This window comes from Hyperolius riggenbachi, chromosome 6 (assembly GCF_040937935.1).
Source record: "Hyperolius riggenbachi isolate aHypRig1 chromosome 6, aHypRig1.pri, whole genome shotgun sequence".
Classification (NCBI taxonomy): Eukaryota; Metazoa; Chordata; class Amphibia; order Anura; family Hyperoliidae; genus Hyperolius; species Hyperolius riggenbachi.
In genome coordinates, this window is record NC_090651.1 from 323,476,795 (window position 1) to 323,493,613 (window position 16,819).

Below are 16,819 nucleotides of genomic sequence, written 5' to 3' on the forward strand. Positions count from 1 at the left end.
AGAGCTCAGAGAAGCTTTTTTCTTAGAAGGTGAGTTTCTTAACTCTTCCTGTGCTGGAAACAATATGAGACTCTTTTCTTTGCTACTAATGTTCTATTTCTTAGCTGTACTACACATACAATTCATTATCTCATACATTTATTTTCACTTCAAATTCCCTTTAACAAAAATAGGCACCCAACACCAATAGGGCTAATGCAAAAAGGGCCGTCTTACAAAAGCAATTCACCAAAGGGCTATTGATGACATTTTTTCGAACTGAAAAAAAGCACAATAGTAGATTTGATTCATATTTACTTTATTTATAGTCTTCATACTATTAGTACTAAACTTAAAGAGGAACTCCAGTGAAAATAATGTAATAAAAAAAGTGCTTCATTTTTACAATAATTATGTAGAAATAATTTAGTCAGTGTTTGCCCATTGTAAAATATTTTAAATCCCTGATTTATATTCTGACATTTTTACTGCTGGCAAGTGATGTAGCTGCTGCTTGCTGTTTTGGCAGTTGGAAACAGCTGTAAACAGCTATTTCCCACAATGTAACAGGATTTACAGACAGGAAACTGCTAGAAGTACCTCGGTACTCAGAGCTTCTTGTGGGAGGGGTTTCACCACATTATCAGTCATACAGCGCCCCCTGATGGTCTGCTTGTGAAAAGGCATAGATTGCTCATGTAAGAGGGGGTATCAGCTACTGATTGGGATAAAGTTCAATTCTTGGTCGTAGTTTCTCTTTAAGTAAATTAAATTAGCTATAATCTAGCAATAATATTTCAATTACTATTCCCTTAAAATGTGGCTTCTTTTCTTTGTGTCATTCCAGTATAATGACATGATTATGTTGCTGTTTTATATTTAAGGAAAAAGCAGACTTAGGAGAAATTAACTTTTCGCTGTGTTACCTGCCAACTGCTGGACGCCTTACAGTCACCATTATCAAAGCCTCCAACCTAAAGGCCATGGATCTGACTGGCTTCTCAGGTAAGTTCAGTGCTTTTAGCGGTTTTTCTTTTTTTTTTCTTTGGAAACCATTTGAGTTTATTGCATAGTTCCAGATATTTGTGTTTCCTTAGTGCACTTAATGCCTGTCTATTAAGATTGTTGCTGGCATCACATTATATCAGGATATAAACTATGAGGTACCCAAGCTTTTTATTAATTTTGCGCTCATTTTGCTTATGCGTTGTCCAAAATGAATTGGTGATATCAGCACTTTTCACAGAACAGTGAGAATTCACAGCAAATGTAAGCCTTCTGTGTTTCGTGCCACTTCAACCAGTACAGCCTGGATGTATGACAAAATGATTGCACTGCCAGTGCGCCCAGAAGGCTGCAATCACTTTACTGCTACTTGACTAACCTTTTGAAAGCACGCTCATTGGTCAGCGTTGCACACTTTGGCCACAAACACCTTCTTCAAGGATAACTGTACTTACACTTAAAAGCACAATTATCTGCCTGTGAAAGTGCATCAGGAAATAAAATTGCACCTTATAACTATAATGCTTGGCGATATAGATCTGTCTACTGTGGACTAGTGCACCCCCCCTCCCCCCAAGCTCACACTGCCTACCCAAATAAAGTAAGAAGTAGACTGGACGCGGACTGGAGGTTGGTTAGAACAGGTATTAGGTGGGGGTTTATTTTAGACACTAGGAGGGGGGTTAGTGTTAGGCTTGGGGCGTAGTTTTAGACACTACAAGGGGGGAATAGTTTTAGACATTAGGTGAGGGTTTCGTTTTAGACACTAGGAGGGGGTTAGTTTTAGACACTAGGAGGGGTTTAGTTTTAGAGACTAGGAGGGGGTTAGTGCTAGGCATTAGGCGGGGGGTTTAGTTTTAGACACTAAAAGGGGGGTGGTTTTAGGCACAAGAAGGGAAGGGTTCAAGTGAGAATGATTGCTGGGTAAGTGAATAGTAAAATATCAGTAATGTAAATTACAAATATTTTTTACTAGCACCTGGCGCCCAACTTATGTGAGGGGCTGCAACACATACTCTAAGCTGAGAGCTACAGTATCAGTCAGAGTTTCTAAATCTGCAAATTACTGAAGAGAAAGTAATTAACTGTCATATGAAACAATTACAGATGATGGTTTTGAGTGGTGAAAGTCTGCTCTGTGTACGTAGCTGTAGAAAACCATTCAGTGAGCTGACAGTGTCATTCAGGGAATATTACACCTGCACACAATCCACTCAAATGACTTCAAACTAGATCATCTAAACATTCTAAATTACGTTTGCAATGGGCAAATCTACCTACTGAGGTAAAATAATGTATTTAAAAAATAAATACAAGACCTTCATAAGAAAAAATAATGTATTAGTAATGTCTGCAATAATCACTACTAATATTGCTTTCATTGAGTACAGGCAATAAGTCATGCTGATAATGTACAATATATGCATATTCATTAACCCATTATGAGTAGCTTCAATAGAGTTATCTCGTCTGAGATAAGTGCACTGCTTCTGACCTCAGTCGGCAGAACTTGTCTGTAAATTCTTGGAAAGCTTTGAGCTCTCTCTACTAGCAGAAAGTATAGAAACTGAAAGCAGTAGTTCTCTGATATTGTCGCACACTGCCCTCTAGTGACAAGTGGCTATAAATATACACTACAGCAGTATTATTTAGTAGCAAGCAAATGTAACAAATAAGAAACAAAAATGCGCTAATATAAATTGGCCTGGAACACTTGCAAGCCGCTAAATAAATTGGCTGCTAAAGTGTTAATGGGGCAAAAATTCTGATTATGATGATAACCACATAACTCCATGTTCAACAAGTATTAAATATTTTAAATATTTGATATACTTGTATAACTCCTCTATTTGTACTTTTGTCACTGTCACTTTGTTCTTTATATGCACCTTGGGGCTGTCATGAAAAGTAATTTTGTTGTGTTACACGACAATAAAATACTTGATTCTACGTATACAAATTGTATATATTATTATATATTTTAGATTAATTTAATGATATGCAGATATTTTAGAGTTTATGCAAATGTATGTAATTTTATGCAAATCTTTGCAGCTTAAAAATGAACCAATTTGTTTAATTTAAGCCTGGGTGGCACTTGATTGGTCCATTTTGCATACATTTGCATAAACTCAAAAGTATTTGCCTACCATTGATCATCCCTATTGTTGATATACCTCACAAAATGCTAAAGAAAAACAATTAAAGCCATCTACTGTGGGATAAAAACATGCCTGGTGTGACTCACAATCTGAAGAGCACCTCTCAAAAAAGGGCGGGAAAACCACTCTCCTTGAGGTAAAGAAGGACTCAAGTGGGTATGGTCTGAATTGCACAATTCCAACTTTGATGGAATTACAAAATTTCATACAGAATGTTGACTGATTGCAAATGTTTTAGATTTTGAATTTGTGAAAGTATTTTCACAATAAGTTATAATTTTGCTGTAAATGTTCACATTTTTGTACTCACTAAGGCTTATTTTCTCCAATTGTGAGAGCTGGGCAGAATAGGCAGAATTCAGGAGAGTGATCCACCATTTTCACATGCTCAAATGAAGGGATTCCCAGATGACACTAGGACTTCCTTATTACTAGGAATAAGGAGAGTTTAGCAGTGGGTTGCCCTGCAACCTCTTAGCTACATTTAGGTAACAAACAAAAAGCATTGGTTGGTAGGCTGTCTTATGTGTTTTTTAAGAATTCACATTTAGTTTTTCCTGGAGTCATACTGTGCAGGTCGTCCCCAACTTATGAGCGAGCCGCCGATAGCAACGGCCTGAAAACGTGAAATTTGATTCTGTGGGAACAACTGAAAACATTTAAAAAAAAAAAAACACCTTGGCCCTTTTTCAATTCATGTTTTCTTCTGAGTTTTCTCCTCTGTGCTGAAAAGTTATTTTAAACAGAAGATGACAAATTATCTTCGAGGATAAAATGTAGGAGAGAAGTTAATTGAATAAGTGCCCTTTTAGTTTTTGAGAAAGCCAATTTGTAAAAATTTGAAGAAAATATGTTTTGTAAACCAGTAATGTGACTTTTTTTCTGTAGATCACTTAGGGCTTTTTCGCACCAAAAATTGTGAAACGCAATTGCAATGCAAATCGTAACCCTTTTCAAAAGGCCCTCGGGGGAACAGTAGTGACACATGGGAAAGAGATAGAAAAGCGCTTTGACTTATGGACAGATTCAGGTTAAGTACGAACCTACTGTCCCTATCTCATTCATTAATGGGGGACACCTGTAAATGCAGCAACACACATTACAATGTGCTGATTTTCCCCCCTTTTATTAATTCTTTGAAAGTAAAATGCTCAAAGTTGGATTTGCACATTAGTATTGCCATATAGAAGCAAACCAGAATGGGATTTACAGTGTAGATTAGTCTTACTTATCCACGTTGAATATTTCATGGCCTAAATAATCCGGCTGGGACAAGCAACTAAGAGAGTAGGAAGAAGGGATGTATATTCTTGTCCTGTCCCGTCGCTGGTAAATAATTGATGTGTTTTAGTGGAGAGTGAAATGCTGTACTACAGTGTCTATGAATAATATGCATATTTATGTTTCCTTTTCTCTTTTTCCCCATAGATCCTTATGTGAAAGCTTCTCTCATCTGCGAGGGCCGCAGACTGAAAAAGCGGAAGACTTCCATAAAGAAGAATACGCTGAACCCAACTTATAACGAGGCCCTAGTATTCGATATACCTAATGAAAACATGGACCATGTCAGTCTCACCATTGCAGTTATGGATTACGATTGGTAAGGATTGCAGAGATTCTCTGGGATTTCTACATGATTATCACTTTATGATTTCACGAATTTAAAAGAAAACCATTTGTACGTTACATGGAGGGATCTTATGGTGCCTGGCCTGCATGCACAGACAGATACTTTATGTGAGAAAATATGCCAAGAGCAAGGCGGCTGACTCCGCGTCCAAAGCGGCGGTTTGCACGCATAGACACGCGCCTGGTAGTATGGTGGAATGCGGAAAAGCCACTGCATGTCCTGACAGCAAAGCGGCTGTTTCCGCGTCCAACGCGGCGGTTTGCATGCGGGCGGGGCGGCAGAGTCCAGCAACTATATATTCTGCTGCTTGTCAGTTGCTGGTGGTCTGCCATTGCTAACACTTGCGTGAAGGCACTCAGACCTTAGCTAGACCCGACAGTGTGCCAGAACCGGCTGGAGCTGGGAATCCACACTGAGTCAGATTCTTGATAGCTTAAAGTACTAATTGGATTGGATTATTTGTTAGACCAGTTCCAGGGTGTTGAGATCAAGGCCCTCACACCCCAGACTAGGAATACTGTGTATCTTCTGTGAATTCTCTAGCATAGTTCCAGGGTGTTGAGATCAAGGCCCTCACATCCAAGACTAGGGAACTGTATTATCATTTATGTTATGCCCAAATGGACGCACTGTATAGCCATGTTGAAGTCCTGACCACCGCGGTAAACCAACTTTCCGCGGCAGTTTTGAACCAACAGACCCAGATACGTCAGATATTTGGGGCTATTTCAGAACTTCAATCAGTGCGATCTCCTCTTAGCACAGACATACGTATGCCTGTACCTGAAAAATTTTCTGGCGACAGATCTGATTTTCGGAACTTTAGAAATAGGGTGTTATCATACTTTGAGTTAAGGCCTAAATCGTCTGGAACCGAGGCACAGAGAATTACGTTCATTAAGATTCTGTTGTCAGGGGATTCCCAGACCTGGGCATATGGTCTTCCTATTGGGCATCAGGCCCTGACCTCGGTCGATGAATTTTTTGAGGCTATGGCTATGATTTACGATGACCCAGGCATCGCTTCGACTTCTGAACGGAAGCTCAGGCTTCTGCGTCAGGGCAAGGGTCCGGTAGAGAATTATGCTGTGGAATTCAGGAGGTGGACGGTCTCGGCTAGATGGGACGAATTCGCCCTCCTAGACTGTTTCTTGGCCGGATTGTCAGACACTATTCATGAGGTAATGATAGGTCATCCTGAGCCTGAATCATTGGATGAGGCAATCTCTTTGGCCATACAGATAGATCGCCGGTTGTGCCACCAGAGGCAGATTCAAGGTAGAGTGGACAGAAGGTCTATCTTACATGACTCTTCTCGGTCTCCCTCACCCCCTGGCGAACCTATGCAAATTGGGTACACAAGGTTGAGTCTGGGGGAAAAGAGTCACAGGAGCCCAAAAAAGAACGCTTTACATGGGTCCACCACTCCAGACAAATGCTATCGCCTAGGGTTAGTCAAAACCATAGGTGAGCAGGGTTCATCCCTGAACGACGGTCGGGTGATCCTTCCTTGTTCGGTTATGTGGGAAGGTCGGACCAAGTCCGCAGATGCCATGGTGAACTCGGGTTCGTCAGCGAACCTCATAGATTCCGATTTTGACAAAAGTTTGGAGATACCGTTATCTGCACTCGACCGGCAGATTTCGGTCATTGCAGTGGATGACTCTCCATTGCGCAGTGCCCAGTTTCTTTCCCAAACCCCCCTACTGTCATGTTGTTTAGGGGCATTGCATGAAGAGAGTTTACAGTTCCTGGTCCTGTCGATGAAAGGCTCTGCTGTTGTTCTCGGTATGCCCTGGTTACAACTTCACTCTCCACTGATTGACTGGGCTTCAGGACAGCTACTAAACTGGTCAGCCCATTGTCATGAGCACTGTTTAAAGAAGGGTGAGGTGGATAAAACCAGGATACAGGTCGCAGGAAAGGCAGGACAGTGTACAGTTATTTCTAATGGCTCCTGTTCCTCACGGTTACCTCTCATGCATAAATCTGATAGCAAAATCCCCAAAGCAGACACTTTAGACAGGGATTTTTGGCCCCAAACCATTCTACCACCGAAAAAACAGGCTGACAAGAAATCATTTCCTGTGTCCCTGCCCGGGTCAGCGCTGCAGGTGGATTCCACTCCCTCCCTCCCTGGGTTGATTGATGGCCGGCCTGAGTATGAGATAAAAAGAAAATTCTCTAACTTACATTCTGGAAAGCCAGGAAGGAGATGTCCGGAGTCCACTCCTCAGGGGGGGGTACTGTGAGAAAACGCGGAAAAGCCGCCGCATATGCCAAGAGCAAGGCGGCTGACTCCGCGTCCAAAGCGGCGGTTTGCACGCATAGACACGTGCCTGGTAGTATGGTGGAATGCGGAAAAGCCGCCGCATGTCCTGACAGCAAAGCGGCTGTTTCCGCGTCCAACGCGGCGGTTTGCATGCAGCAGCATGCGCTTGGTGTGGCTGGGTCTGTTAGTGCACATAGGCAGATGGAGAGCTACGCGCACGCGGGCCTGAACTCAGGACCTTTATACCAGCAGGGGAAGTGTCAGCTGATCAGGAAGATCAGCTGATTCCTGCAGGACTCATGATTGGCTGAATGGCTCGGGCAGGGCGGCAGAGTCCAGCAACTATATATTCTGCTGCTTGTCAGTTGCTGGTTGTCTGCCATTGCTAACACTTGCGTGAAGGCACTCAGACCTTAGCTAGACCCGACAGTGTGCCAGAACCGGCTGGAGCTGGGAATCCACACTGAGTCAGATTCTTGATAGCTTAAAGTACAAATTGAATTGTATTATTTGTTAGACCAGTTCAAGGGTGTTGAAATCAAGGCCCTCACACCCCAGACTAGGAATACTGTGTATCTTCTGTGTATTCTCTAGCATAGTTCCAGGGTGTTGAGATCAAGGCCCTCACATCCAAGACTAGGGAACTATATTATCATTTATGTTATGCTCCAGACTAGTTCCAGGGTGTTGTGAATATGGACCTCACACCCCAGACTAGGATTGTGTTATTACTGTGTTACGTTAGCCCAGTTCAGGGCAAAACCTTACATATTAGCAGCAGGGCTTCCTGCAACCCAACCTTGGTCCCTCGCTCAGGGGTCCACAGGCTACAGGAATATCACCCACCGCCCAGGGGTGAATTCCGCAGGAGTATAGGCCGCCAGCTCCTCTGGTGGTCTTTACTCAGAGTTGTTACTGTTGCACCAAACACTTACACTCTCTCAGGTGTCTAGAGGTTAGACATATCTAATTATTGACGATTCTGCAGATCCTCAATAATCGGGTATATCTGTATTCTTGGGGATACTGCGGATCGCCAAGGATCAGATTCTCTCTCTGGTTGCTGACACCAATCGTTACACTTTACAGTGTAACCAAGGTGACATATGACAGGATGAGCTAAACATGTTCATGTACTGTGCTAAACAAGATGATAACTAGGCTGTTTATTTTTTTATTTTCCTGCCTGAAAGAGTTTACCTTCAGGCATGCAAGGAAAAGCTTTTTTATTGTCGGAACCTTGTCAGGATCATAACCAAACCTCACTGATAAGGAATTACAGCCATGCATTCTTTTTCCTGCAGAGGACAACTTCTGAGAGTAGTAGTTTAGGCGCGTACCCTGATTTCTTCAAACGACGGGTCGTCAAACCCGCCTGCAGGGTGGCTGTTCTGACAGCAGTTTGCCTATGTGTACAGTCTGTAGGCAGGCTGATATGGCTGGTTTTGACTGATCCGCCGAGCATCAGTCAAAACCAGCCTTATACAGACTGTACACATGGGCAAACTATTGTCAGAATGGCCGCCCTGCAGGCGGGTCTGACGACCCGTAGTTTGAAGAAATCAGGCATGTGTTAACGCCTTTAGATAAATAGCTCAATAGGTTATGTATTTTTTTTTCTCTGGGACTCTTGAGACACTGCCATTGAGCAGAGACAATAAAACATGAAATCCACTTTGTAAATGTTTCTACATAATATAAAACCATGGGATATCTGAAAAAGTAATTTTTAGGAGAAGGTGACAGCTACAATTGTTGATCTCATCAGTTTATTTTCACCTCAGGTTCACCTTAAAGAGGAACTGTCTCAAAAATCTTAAAAATTAAAATACATACAACTAAGAAGTACTTTTCTTCCAGAGTAAAATGAGCCATACATTACTTTTTTCCCATGCTGCTGTCACTTACAGTAGGTAGTATGTTGCAAGAGTCCAGGAGCTCCAAACAAGGCTCAAAAATAAAAATTGGTGTGCCAAGGTCCTCACCCCGGTACCTGGGGGTCACAGTAATGCGTATTCCTCAAAGGACCGGCACCACACAAGGTAAGTATAGCTCTTTCAAGGTTTTATTGATGCAGACATGACTCCAACAACAAACAGTTGTTTCAGCCTCCTCTGGCCTTTTTCAAGTTGTAAAATGGTCATATAAAACACCTAATGTGAAAAACATGCATATATAAGACAAGACCCACCCCTCTGGTGAAGCCTCAGACCAATCCCCAGGAGCGCACAAAGGAGGACCTGATGGGAGACTAATACGTCCAAAATGGACCAATAGATACTGCATAATTCAAAAATCAACTCACCAATCAGGTGAGCAGAAGGGGTCCCCGCTGTAGGCAGCCATCGTGAGGGCAGAACGGGCGCATCATCGCTACATAGCCGCCGCCTCCATCCACGGAGACAAGCGGTATAACATCCGCGTCATGTGACAAAGTCACATGATCTGGTCAGCTGTAAGACCTAAGCCAATCCTGTGCGCCCCAGCCGTCACTCAGCTCAACACAGCCCACGCATCATCACAGTAGGTGGTGCTACAGCGGAAAATGTCGCCATGGCAACATAAACACATAACAAGTATATACAATCCGCAGCACTCACCATACTGCTGCGTGGTTAAAGAGGGCCACCTCCTGCACTCCATATGCGTCCTCTGATGATCTGAAATTAAAACAAAATAAACATATTAAAACCACGAAGTGCCAACTATACACAATATATAACAGAAGTACACAGTCAGGTAACCACAATTCAAATACAGAACCCCAGGTCAAGCTCACGATTGAGCCCTGCCCTTCCCATGGCATCCATACGCCTGATCCAGCCCGCCTCCCTGCGTAAAAGTTCCTTGGTTCTATCTCCTCCCCTCCAATTACAGTAGGTAGTAGAAATCTGACATTACCGACTGGTTTTGGGTTAGTCCATCTCTTCATGGGGAATTCTCAGCATGGCCTTTATTCTTTATAAAGACATTCCCTGAAAAAGATTTATACAAAGATGCTGGCCAGCCTCCCTGCTCGCTGCACACTTTTTTTTGGCAGTTGGACGGAGCAACTGCCATTCATTAAGTGCTTTTAAAAATAAAGAAAACTCTGAGAACCCTCCATGAAAAGATGGGCTAGTCCAAAATCTGTTGGTAATGTCAGATTTCTACTACTTAATGTAAGTTACAGCAACATAGGAGAAATGTAATTTATGGCTCATTTTACTCTGGAAGAAACGTCCTTCTTATTTGTATATGTTTACACGTATTTCACATTTTAAGATTTTCATGACAGAGGTCCTTTAAAGAGTTCCCTTCAGTTTTTATTCCCAGGGCACTCACAAAGTGTCTTGTGTTTATGATTGATCATGTAAGCCGTGCCCTGTCTTTGATTTACATCATCCTTTTGTTCTCAAACATTGATACTAGCCCTTCACTGTTATGGACTGGCTCACTAACTAATGGAACAGGAAGGTTATATATGAAACTGGTACTGCTTGTGCAACAAAGAAATGTCAAAATTTGAGTTCTCTGGGAATTCAGTACTCTAGGGGCTGAATGCACAAACCACTGGCTATATTAACGGTACTAAGGCCAGCAGAGTATCACGCATTGTGGAATAAGTGTGACCCGTGGTACATGGGTAACGTGAGAATTGCCATGGTATTGCGCTTTATGATAGTTGCTTAACGTGCTTATACCATAGCAATGCTCGCGCTACCCATGTACCACTGGTTGCATTTATTGCACAATGAACTGTACTCTTCTGGTGTTACTACCAGTAACATTGCCGTGCACTGACTGTGCATAACAATTTTATCAGCATTATGTACATTGGGCCGTATGCAATTCACTTTTTCACCTGAGTTTTCTCCCAGGAGATAATTTTTCAACTTCAATTTAAAATACTTTTTTTTAACACTATTCCACAAAAAAGTGCCAAAAAGTAGATGAAAAAGTACTATCAAAATTATTTTGAGTATTTTCTTGCTTTCTAGTGGCTTAAAGGGCATTTAATTGACAAGTTTAAAAATATCACCTAGGAAAAAATTCAGGTGCAAAAGTGAATTGCATATGGGCCATTGTCTCTAGGTATCTCTTGGCAGCTACGTAACTTTGCAAATCAAAGTGCCTGCATGTCATTTGCAGAGACTCCTTCATAATCGTACAGGTCTATTTAAGCACAGCTCAAGATAATCTCTCATTTTAGCTTTGGACATGGTGGAAACGGTTAGGAGCTCTATCAGATTATTGTTGGAGCTTTTGTTCTCATGGGGCAAGACTTTTCCTCATTTTCTTTCATAGTTACGTGTAGTCACAAGCAGAAGCCGTGAAGGTAAATTCTCCAATAGGATGGAAAGCACACTAAAAACATTTGCTTGTGTAAAGTAATACACATTACAAAGTCTCTATGGAGACTTTCAAACTTATTGCGGTTACTTGCAGTGCACAGGAAGTATCCAATCCAACACGGGGGCAAGAGCGAGTTACCGCAAGCGCCACGCTTAACGCACTGTGACAGGGGTAATGTCAGTCAATGGACGATGCACATAATGTCAATGACCAAGCGGGGTGCATCATGGCACACATGCGCGGACCGACGGGAATCCCATTGATGTACTTCCGGCGTGGGGCGGCGCTATATGCATAGCTAGGGGCGGCGCTATATGCATATGACCCTGTCGGTGCACTCTGCTGAAGAGTCATATGTTTGTAATTTTTTGTGTTGCGGTGGGATGCTGCAGGAGCATGACATTCCCACCACAATGCAACAAATAATTGATGTAAAGGCAAAGCATTGTGGTTGAGCTTAAAGTGAACCGGACTAAAAATCTACTCAGCAGAACTGAAAAGGCTTGGTGTTTCTTTAACAGTTTCACAGCATCAGAACTTTGTTTTTCTTACCAAAGCATTTTTAGCTGCATTTTTAGCTAAACTCCACCCATCAGAGACCTTCCCGGGCGGTTTTTCTCTGATGCTGTGCAGAGCATGATGGGATTTCCTATGTTGTTATTCACGTTTTCTAGCAACTGGGAGGGGTGATCAGCACACAGGACAGTTGGAACTGTGTCTCACGCTCCGTCACCTTCTTTCAACCAAAAAGATGGCTGTCCTTATGAAATCACAAACCTTTGCCTGTTCTTATAAAACAGGGTGGGTAAGAGATTATATTACCTACAGTGGAGGAAATAATTATTTGACCCCCTCACTGATTTTGTAAGTTTGTCCAATGACAAAGAAATGAAAAGTCTCAGAACAGTATCATTTCAATGGTAGGTTTATTTTAACAGTGGCAGATAGCACATCAAAAGGAAAATCGAAAAAATAACCTTAAATAAAAGATAGCAACTGATTTGCATTTCATTGAGTGAAATAAGTTTTTGAACCCCTACCAACCATTAAGAGTTCTGGCTCCCACAGAGTGGTTAGACACTTCTACTCAATGAGTCACCCTCATTAAGGACACCTGTCTTAACTAGTCACCTGTATAAAAGACACCTGTCCACAGAATCAATCAATCAAGCAGACTCCAAACTCTCCAACATGGGAAAGACCAAAGAGCTGTCCAAGGATGTCAGAGACAAAATTGTAGACCTGCACAAGGCTGGAATGGGCTACAAAACTATTAGCAAGAAGCTGGGAGAGAAGGTGACAACTGTTGGTGCGATTGTTCGAAAATGGAAGGAGCACAAAATGACCATCAATCGACCTTGCTCTGGGGCTCCACGCAAGATCTCACCTCGTGAGGTGTCAATGGTTCTGAGAAAGGTGAAAAAGCATCCTAGAACTACACGGGAGGAGTTAGTGAATGACCTTAAATTAGCAGGGACCACAGTCACCAAGAAAACCATTGGAAACACATTACACCGCAATGGATTAAAATCCTGCAGGGCTCACAAGGTCCCCCTGCTCAAGAAGGCACATGTGCAGGCCCGTCTGAAGTTTGCCAATGAACACCTGAATGATTCTGTGAGTGACTGGGAGAAGGTGCTGTGGTCTGATGAGACCAAAATAGAGCTCTTTGGCATTAACTCAACTCGCTGTGTTTGGAGGAAGAAAAATGCTGCCTATGACCCCCAAAACACCGTCCCCACCGTCAAGCATGGGGGTGAAAACATTTTGCTTTGGGGGGGGGTTCTGCTAAGGGCTCAGGACAACTTAATCGCATTAACGGGAAAATGGACGGAGCCATGTATCGTGAAATCCTGAACGACAACCTCCTTCCCTCTGCCAGGAAACTGAAAATGGGTGGTGGATGGGTGTTCCAGCACGACAATGACCCAAAACATACAGCAAAGGCAACAAAGGAGTGGCTCAAGAAGAAGCACATTAAGGTCATGGAGTGGCCTAGTCAGTCTCCAGTCCTTAATCCAATAGAAAACCTATGGAGGGAGCTCAAGCTCAGAGTTGCACAGAGACAGCCTCGAAACATTATGGATTTAGAGATGATCTGCAAAGAGGAGTGGACCAACATTCCTCCTAAAATGTGTGCAAACTTGGTCATCAATTACAAGAAACGTTTGACCTCTGTGCTTGCAAACAAGGGTTTTTCCACTAAGTATTAAGTCTTTTATTGTTAGAGGGTTCAAAAACTTATTTCACTCAATGAAATGCAAATCAGTTGCTATCTTTTATTTAAGGTTATATTTTTTCGATTTTCCTTTTGATGTGCTATCTGCCACTGTTAAAATAAACCTACCATTGAAATGATGCTGTTCTGAGACTTTTCATTTCTTTGTCATTGGACAAACTTACAAAATCAGTGAGGGGTCAAATAATTATTTCCTCCACTGCATCTATTTCAATTAACATAACTAATGTAACTTAATAACAGTATGTTTGTTTAAGCTGAAGTTCCTCTTTAACTCAATAATGATGATAACTTGATTACTGGAAGCCTGTGAAGAGATTGGCACAGGAAGCAAAGGAGGAATAGACTGTTGAGTAGGATCGATCTATCTGCTGTATTTATGATAAATTCTAGAGAATCTTGTAAATGGAACAGGGGACAGGAGGGTATGGAGTAGATGAGGCAAGCTAGAGGGTATGTGGTAGGAGTTATCTGGCCTCTTAGCAAGGGTAATCATGTGTCTTTTGGGATGCTGGGTAGGTACAATTGGCAAGACTTTGAGAAGATCTTCATGTAGGCATTGAAGGCAAGAGCTGGGTTAAGTTAACACCAAGGCGGCAAGCGTGTGGGCTGGGAAAATGACCATATCACGTATAATTAGGAAAATGTCAGGCAGAAGGTTAGGAGGATGGAAGATAAATTAGTCCAGAACTAGCAATCCGGAGAAAAAAATACAGCCAGGCTGATTACGCCTTGCTTGAGCTCTGTAGAATGTAGAAGATGGTGATGCCCATATGGTCTGCTCCCTTAAATGATCACAAATGATCGCTTTGGCTGTCAAAAATGTACTGTGCATGGGGCCTTTTGGTAGATGTAAATTTAATGGTAGTCTTATGTTTAAATTTATGCAACAACTTAAAGAGGATCTGTAGCGCAAAGGGGGGGAAAATAAATCAATACATTGCAAAGTGAGAAGTTAAGAATTAGAAGAGAGATCAAGAAATTAATGATATTCGCCATGTAGTTTGTTCATATCATTAGATCTACAATTAGTCTGCACTTCATCATCTTTACTAGCAGGCGCTGGCAGACATGAAAAAAACAGACAGCACCAACTGCCATTATCTATACCCACTCCCACTAATGCTGGGTACACACGTTGAGATTTCCCGCTCGATTCGCGGGATCAAACGGATCGATTCAATTATTTCAAACATGCTCGATTGGATTTCGATCGTTTTTTTTCATGTTAAGTATGCAAAATCGACGGCAGGAACGATCGAAATCCGATCGAGCATGTTTGAAATAATCGAATTGAGCCGCGAATCGAGTGGGAAATCTCATCGTGTGTACCCAGCATAACAATGCGATAGGCTAAACGGTTATTTCTTTTAATAAGGGGAGATTCTGTATCTCATTGATCATCCCTATTCCTTACAGGTAATGTCCTAGCTGGAATTGAAACTTGGTACCTTAGGGCATCCCACCCCACTCCACCAGCTTGCTTAGCTAACATGTGTCACACCCCAGTACAAAGATGTCACACCCCAGTACAAAGATTCCTATGCTATGAAAGGCCTTATGTAGGATTAGTCTCATACTTACCATTATCCCCAACTCCACATACATGCTCACTTCCGTGCTGGGAAAACAGTTTCATAGCAGAATGCACTACGCATGTTGGAGGGTCTAGAGTCATAGGTTTGGTTCATAACACACCACTCACTTCCATTATATTTCCTCAGAGGAACACTATTGTGAAAAATAGTAAAATTTAAAATACATGAAAACACATAAATAAAAAGGACTTTTTTCGCCTAGAGTAAAATGTGCTAGAATTTTTTTTTTCTCCTGCTGCTTTCATTTATAATAAGTAGCAGAAATCTGACGGAACTGACAGGTTTTGAACCTGCCCATCTCCTCATGGGGGATTCTTAGTGTTTTAATTTTCAAAAGCGCTTACAGTAGTTGTTCAGTCCAACTGCCAGAATGGTGTGTTAACAGGTAAGGTGTGGCGGCCTGCATCTTCGCATTTTTCCTTTCCAATAAGTGCTTTTGTAAAGAATAAATTAAACACTGAGAAGAGAAGAGATGGACTAGTCCATGTGTCAGTTCCACCACATTTTAACTACTGTATTTTTTGGACCATAAGACTTACTTTTTCTTCCCCAAAAGTGTGGGGGAGGGGAAGTCACTGCATCTTCTAGTCCAAATGCAGGGAGTTCCTGACTTGTGTGCTAAAACAAACATCGAACTAGCCGCAATGTCATGGACTCCCTGTGTTGTGCCCATGCAAAGGAGGACACAGGGGGACAAACGGAGGACACAGGGGGACAAAAGGGGCATAGAGGAGGACACATGGGGGACAGAGGCAGATACATGGGGGACAGAGGAGGACACAGGGAGACACAAGAGGTACAAAGGCATAATCCACAAGATGCCCATTTACCATGGATGCACCAGGTTTTGTATATATATATATATTTTTCACCTGGTTTTTGCCCTCTAACCCTAGGTGTGTCTTATGGTCAGGAGTGTCTTATAGTCCGAAAAATACAGTAACTACTGTAATTGACAGCAAATAGGAGAAAAGTAATTTATAGCTCATTTTACTCTGGGAGAAACATATCATTCGTATTCATATGCATTTACATATAATTTATATTTCAAAGTTTTTCACAATAGTAGTCCATTTATCAGGAAAAGGGTCACATGGTTTTCTAGCTGCTGTTGACACCCCCCTCACTTCACTCTTGCATTAGATGACATGCACGAAGACCAGCATTCTGCTGTTATATATCCTACAGGAAGGGAAATTGAAATTTTGAGAGGCAGAAACTATTTAACATGACCAACTGCTGTTTAAAAGACCAGATGCCTCTTTATAGTCTGTCGGAAAACAGTGTATATACAGTACATGTAGAAATGGAAGTTTAAGTCTGAATTAACCCCAAGACAAAGTTGTTTGATTCAGAAAGCACATATGTTGTTTAGTGTAAATTATGTGTACTACTTTTGGTACTGCATGTTTAAATGTAAAATCTGTTTTAGAGATGTACTTGCCTGCAGGTGTCCATCTGCCCATACAAATGCTGGATCCCTGCAGCGTGCTGGCACCGTATTCACAAAGTGGACTCTTAAAATTCCACTGCCTGAGAGCTCGGAATTTAAATCAGGCTTCGGCTGCATAGTGACAGACAGTAGTAAAGATGAGAGCC

The 16,819-nt window shown here is 42.0% G+C and overlaps 1 protein-coding gene across 7 annotated transcripts in view; it reads left to right on the forward strand.

The window, feature by feature from the left end:
- SYT3 (synaptotagmin 3) overlaps positions 1-16,819 on the forward strand; it is a 404,209-nt gene that overhangs the window by 345,440 nt on the left and 41,950 nt on the right. For all 7 annotated transcript variants that reach the window (XM_068241413.1, XM_068241419.1, XM_068241420.1 and 4 more), the window contains 2 exons: positions 864-984; positions 4,575-4,746. In XM_068241413.1, coding sequence (XP_068097514.1) covers positions 864-984; positions 4,575-4,746 — 293 coding nt within the window. The remainder of the gene's footprint in view (positions 1-863; positions 985-4,574; positions 4,747-16,819) is intronic.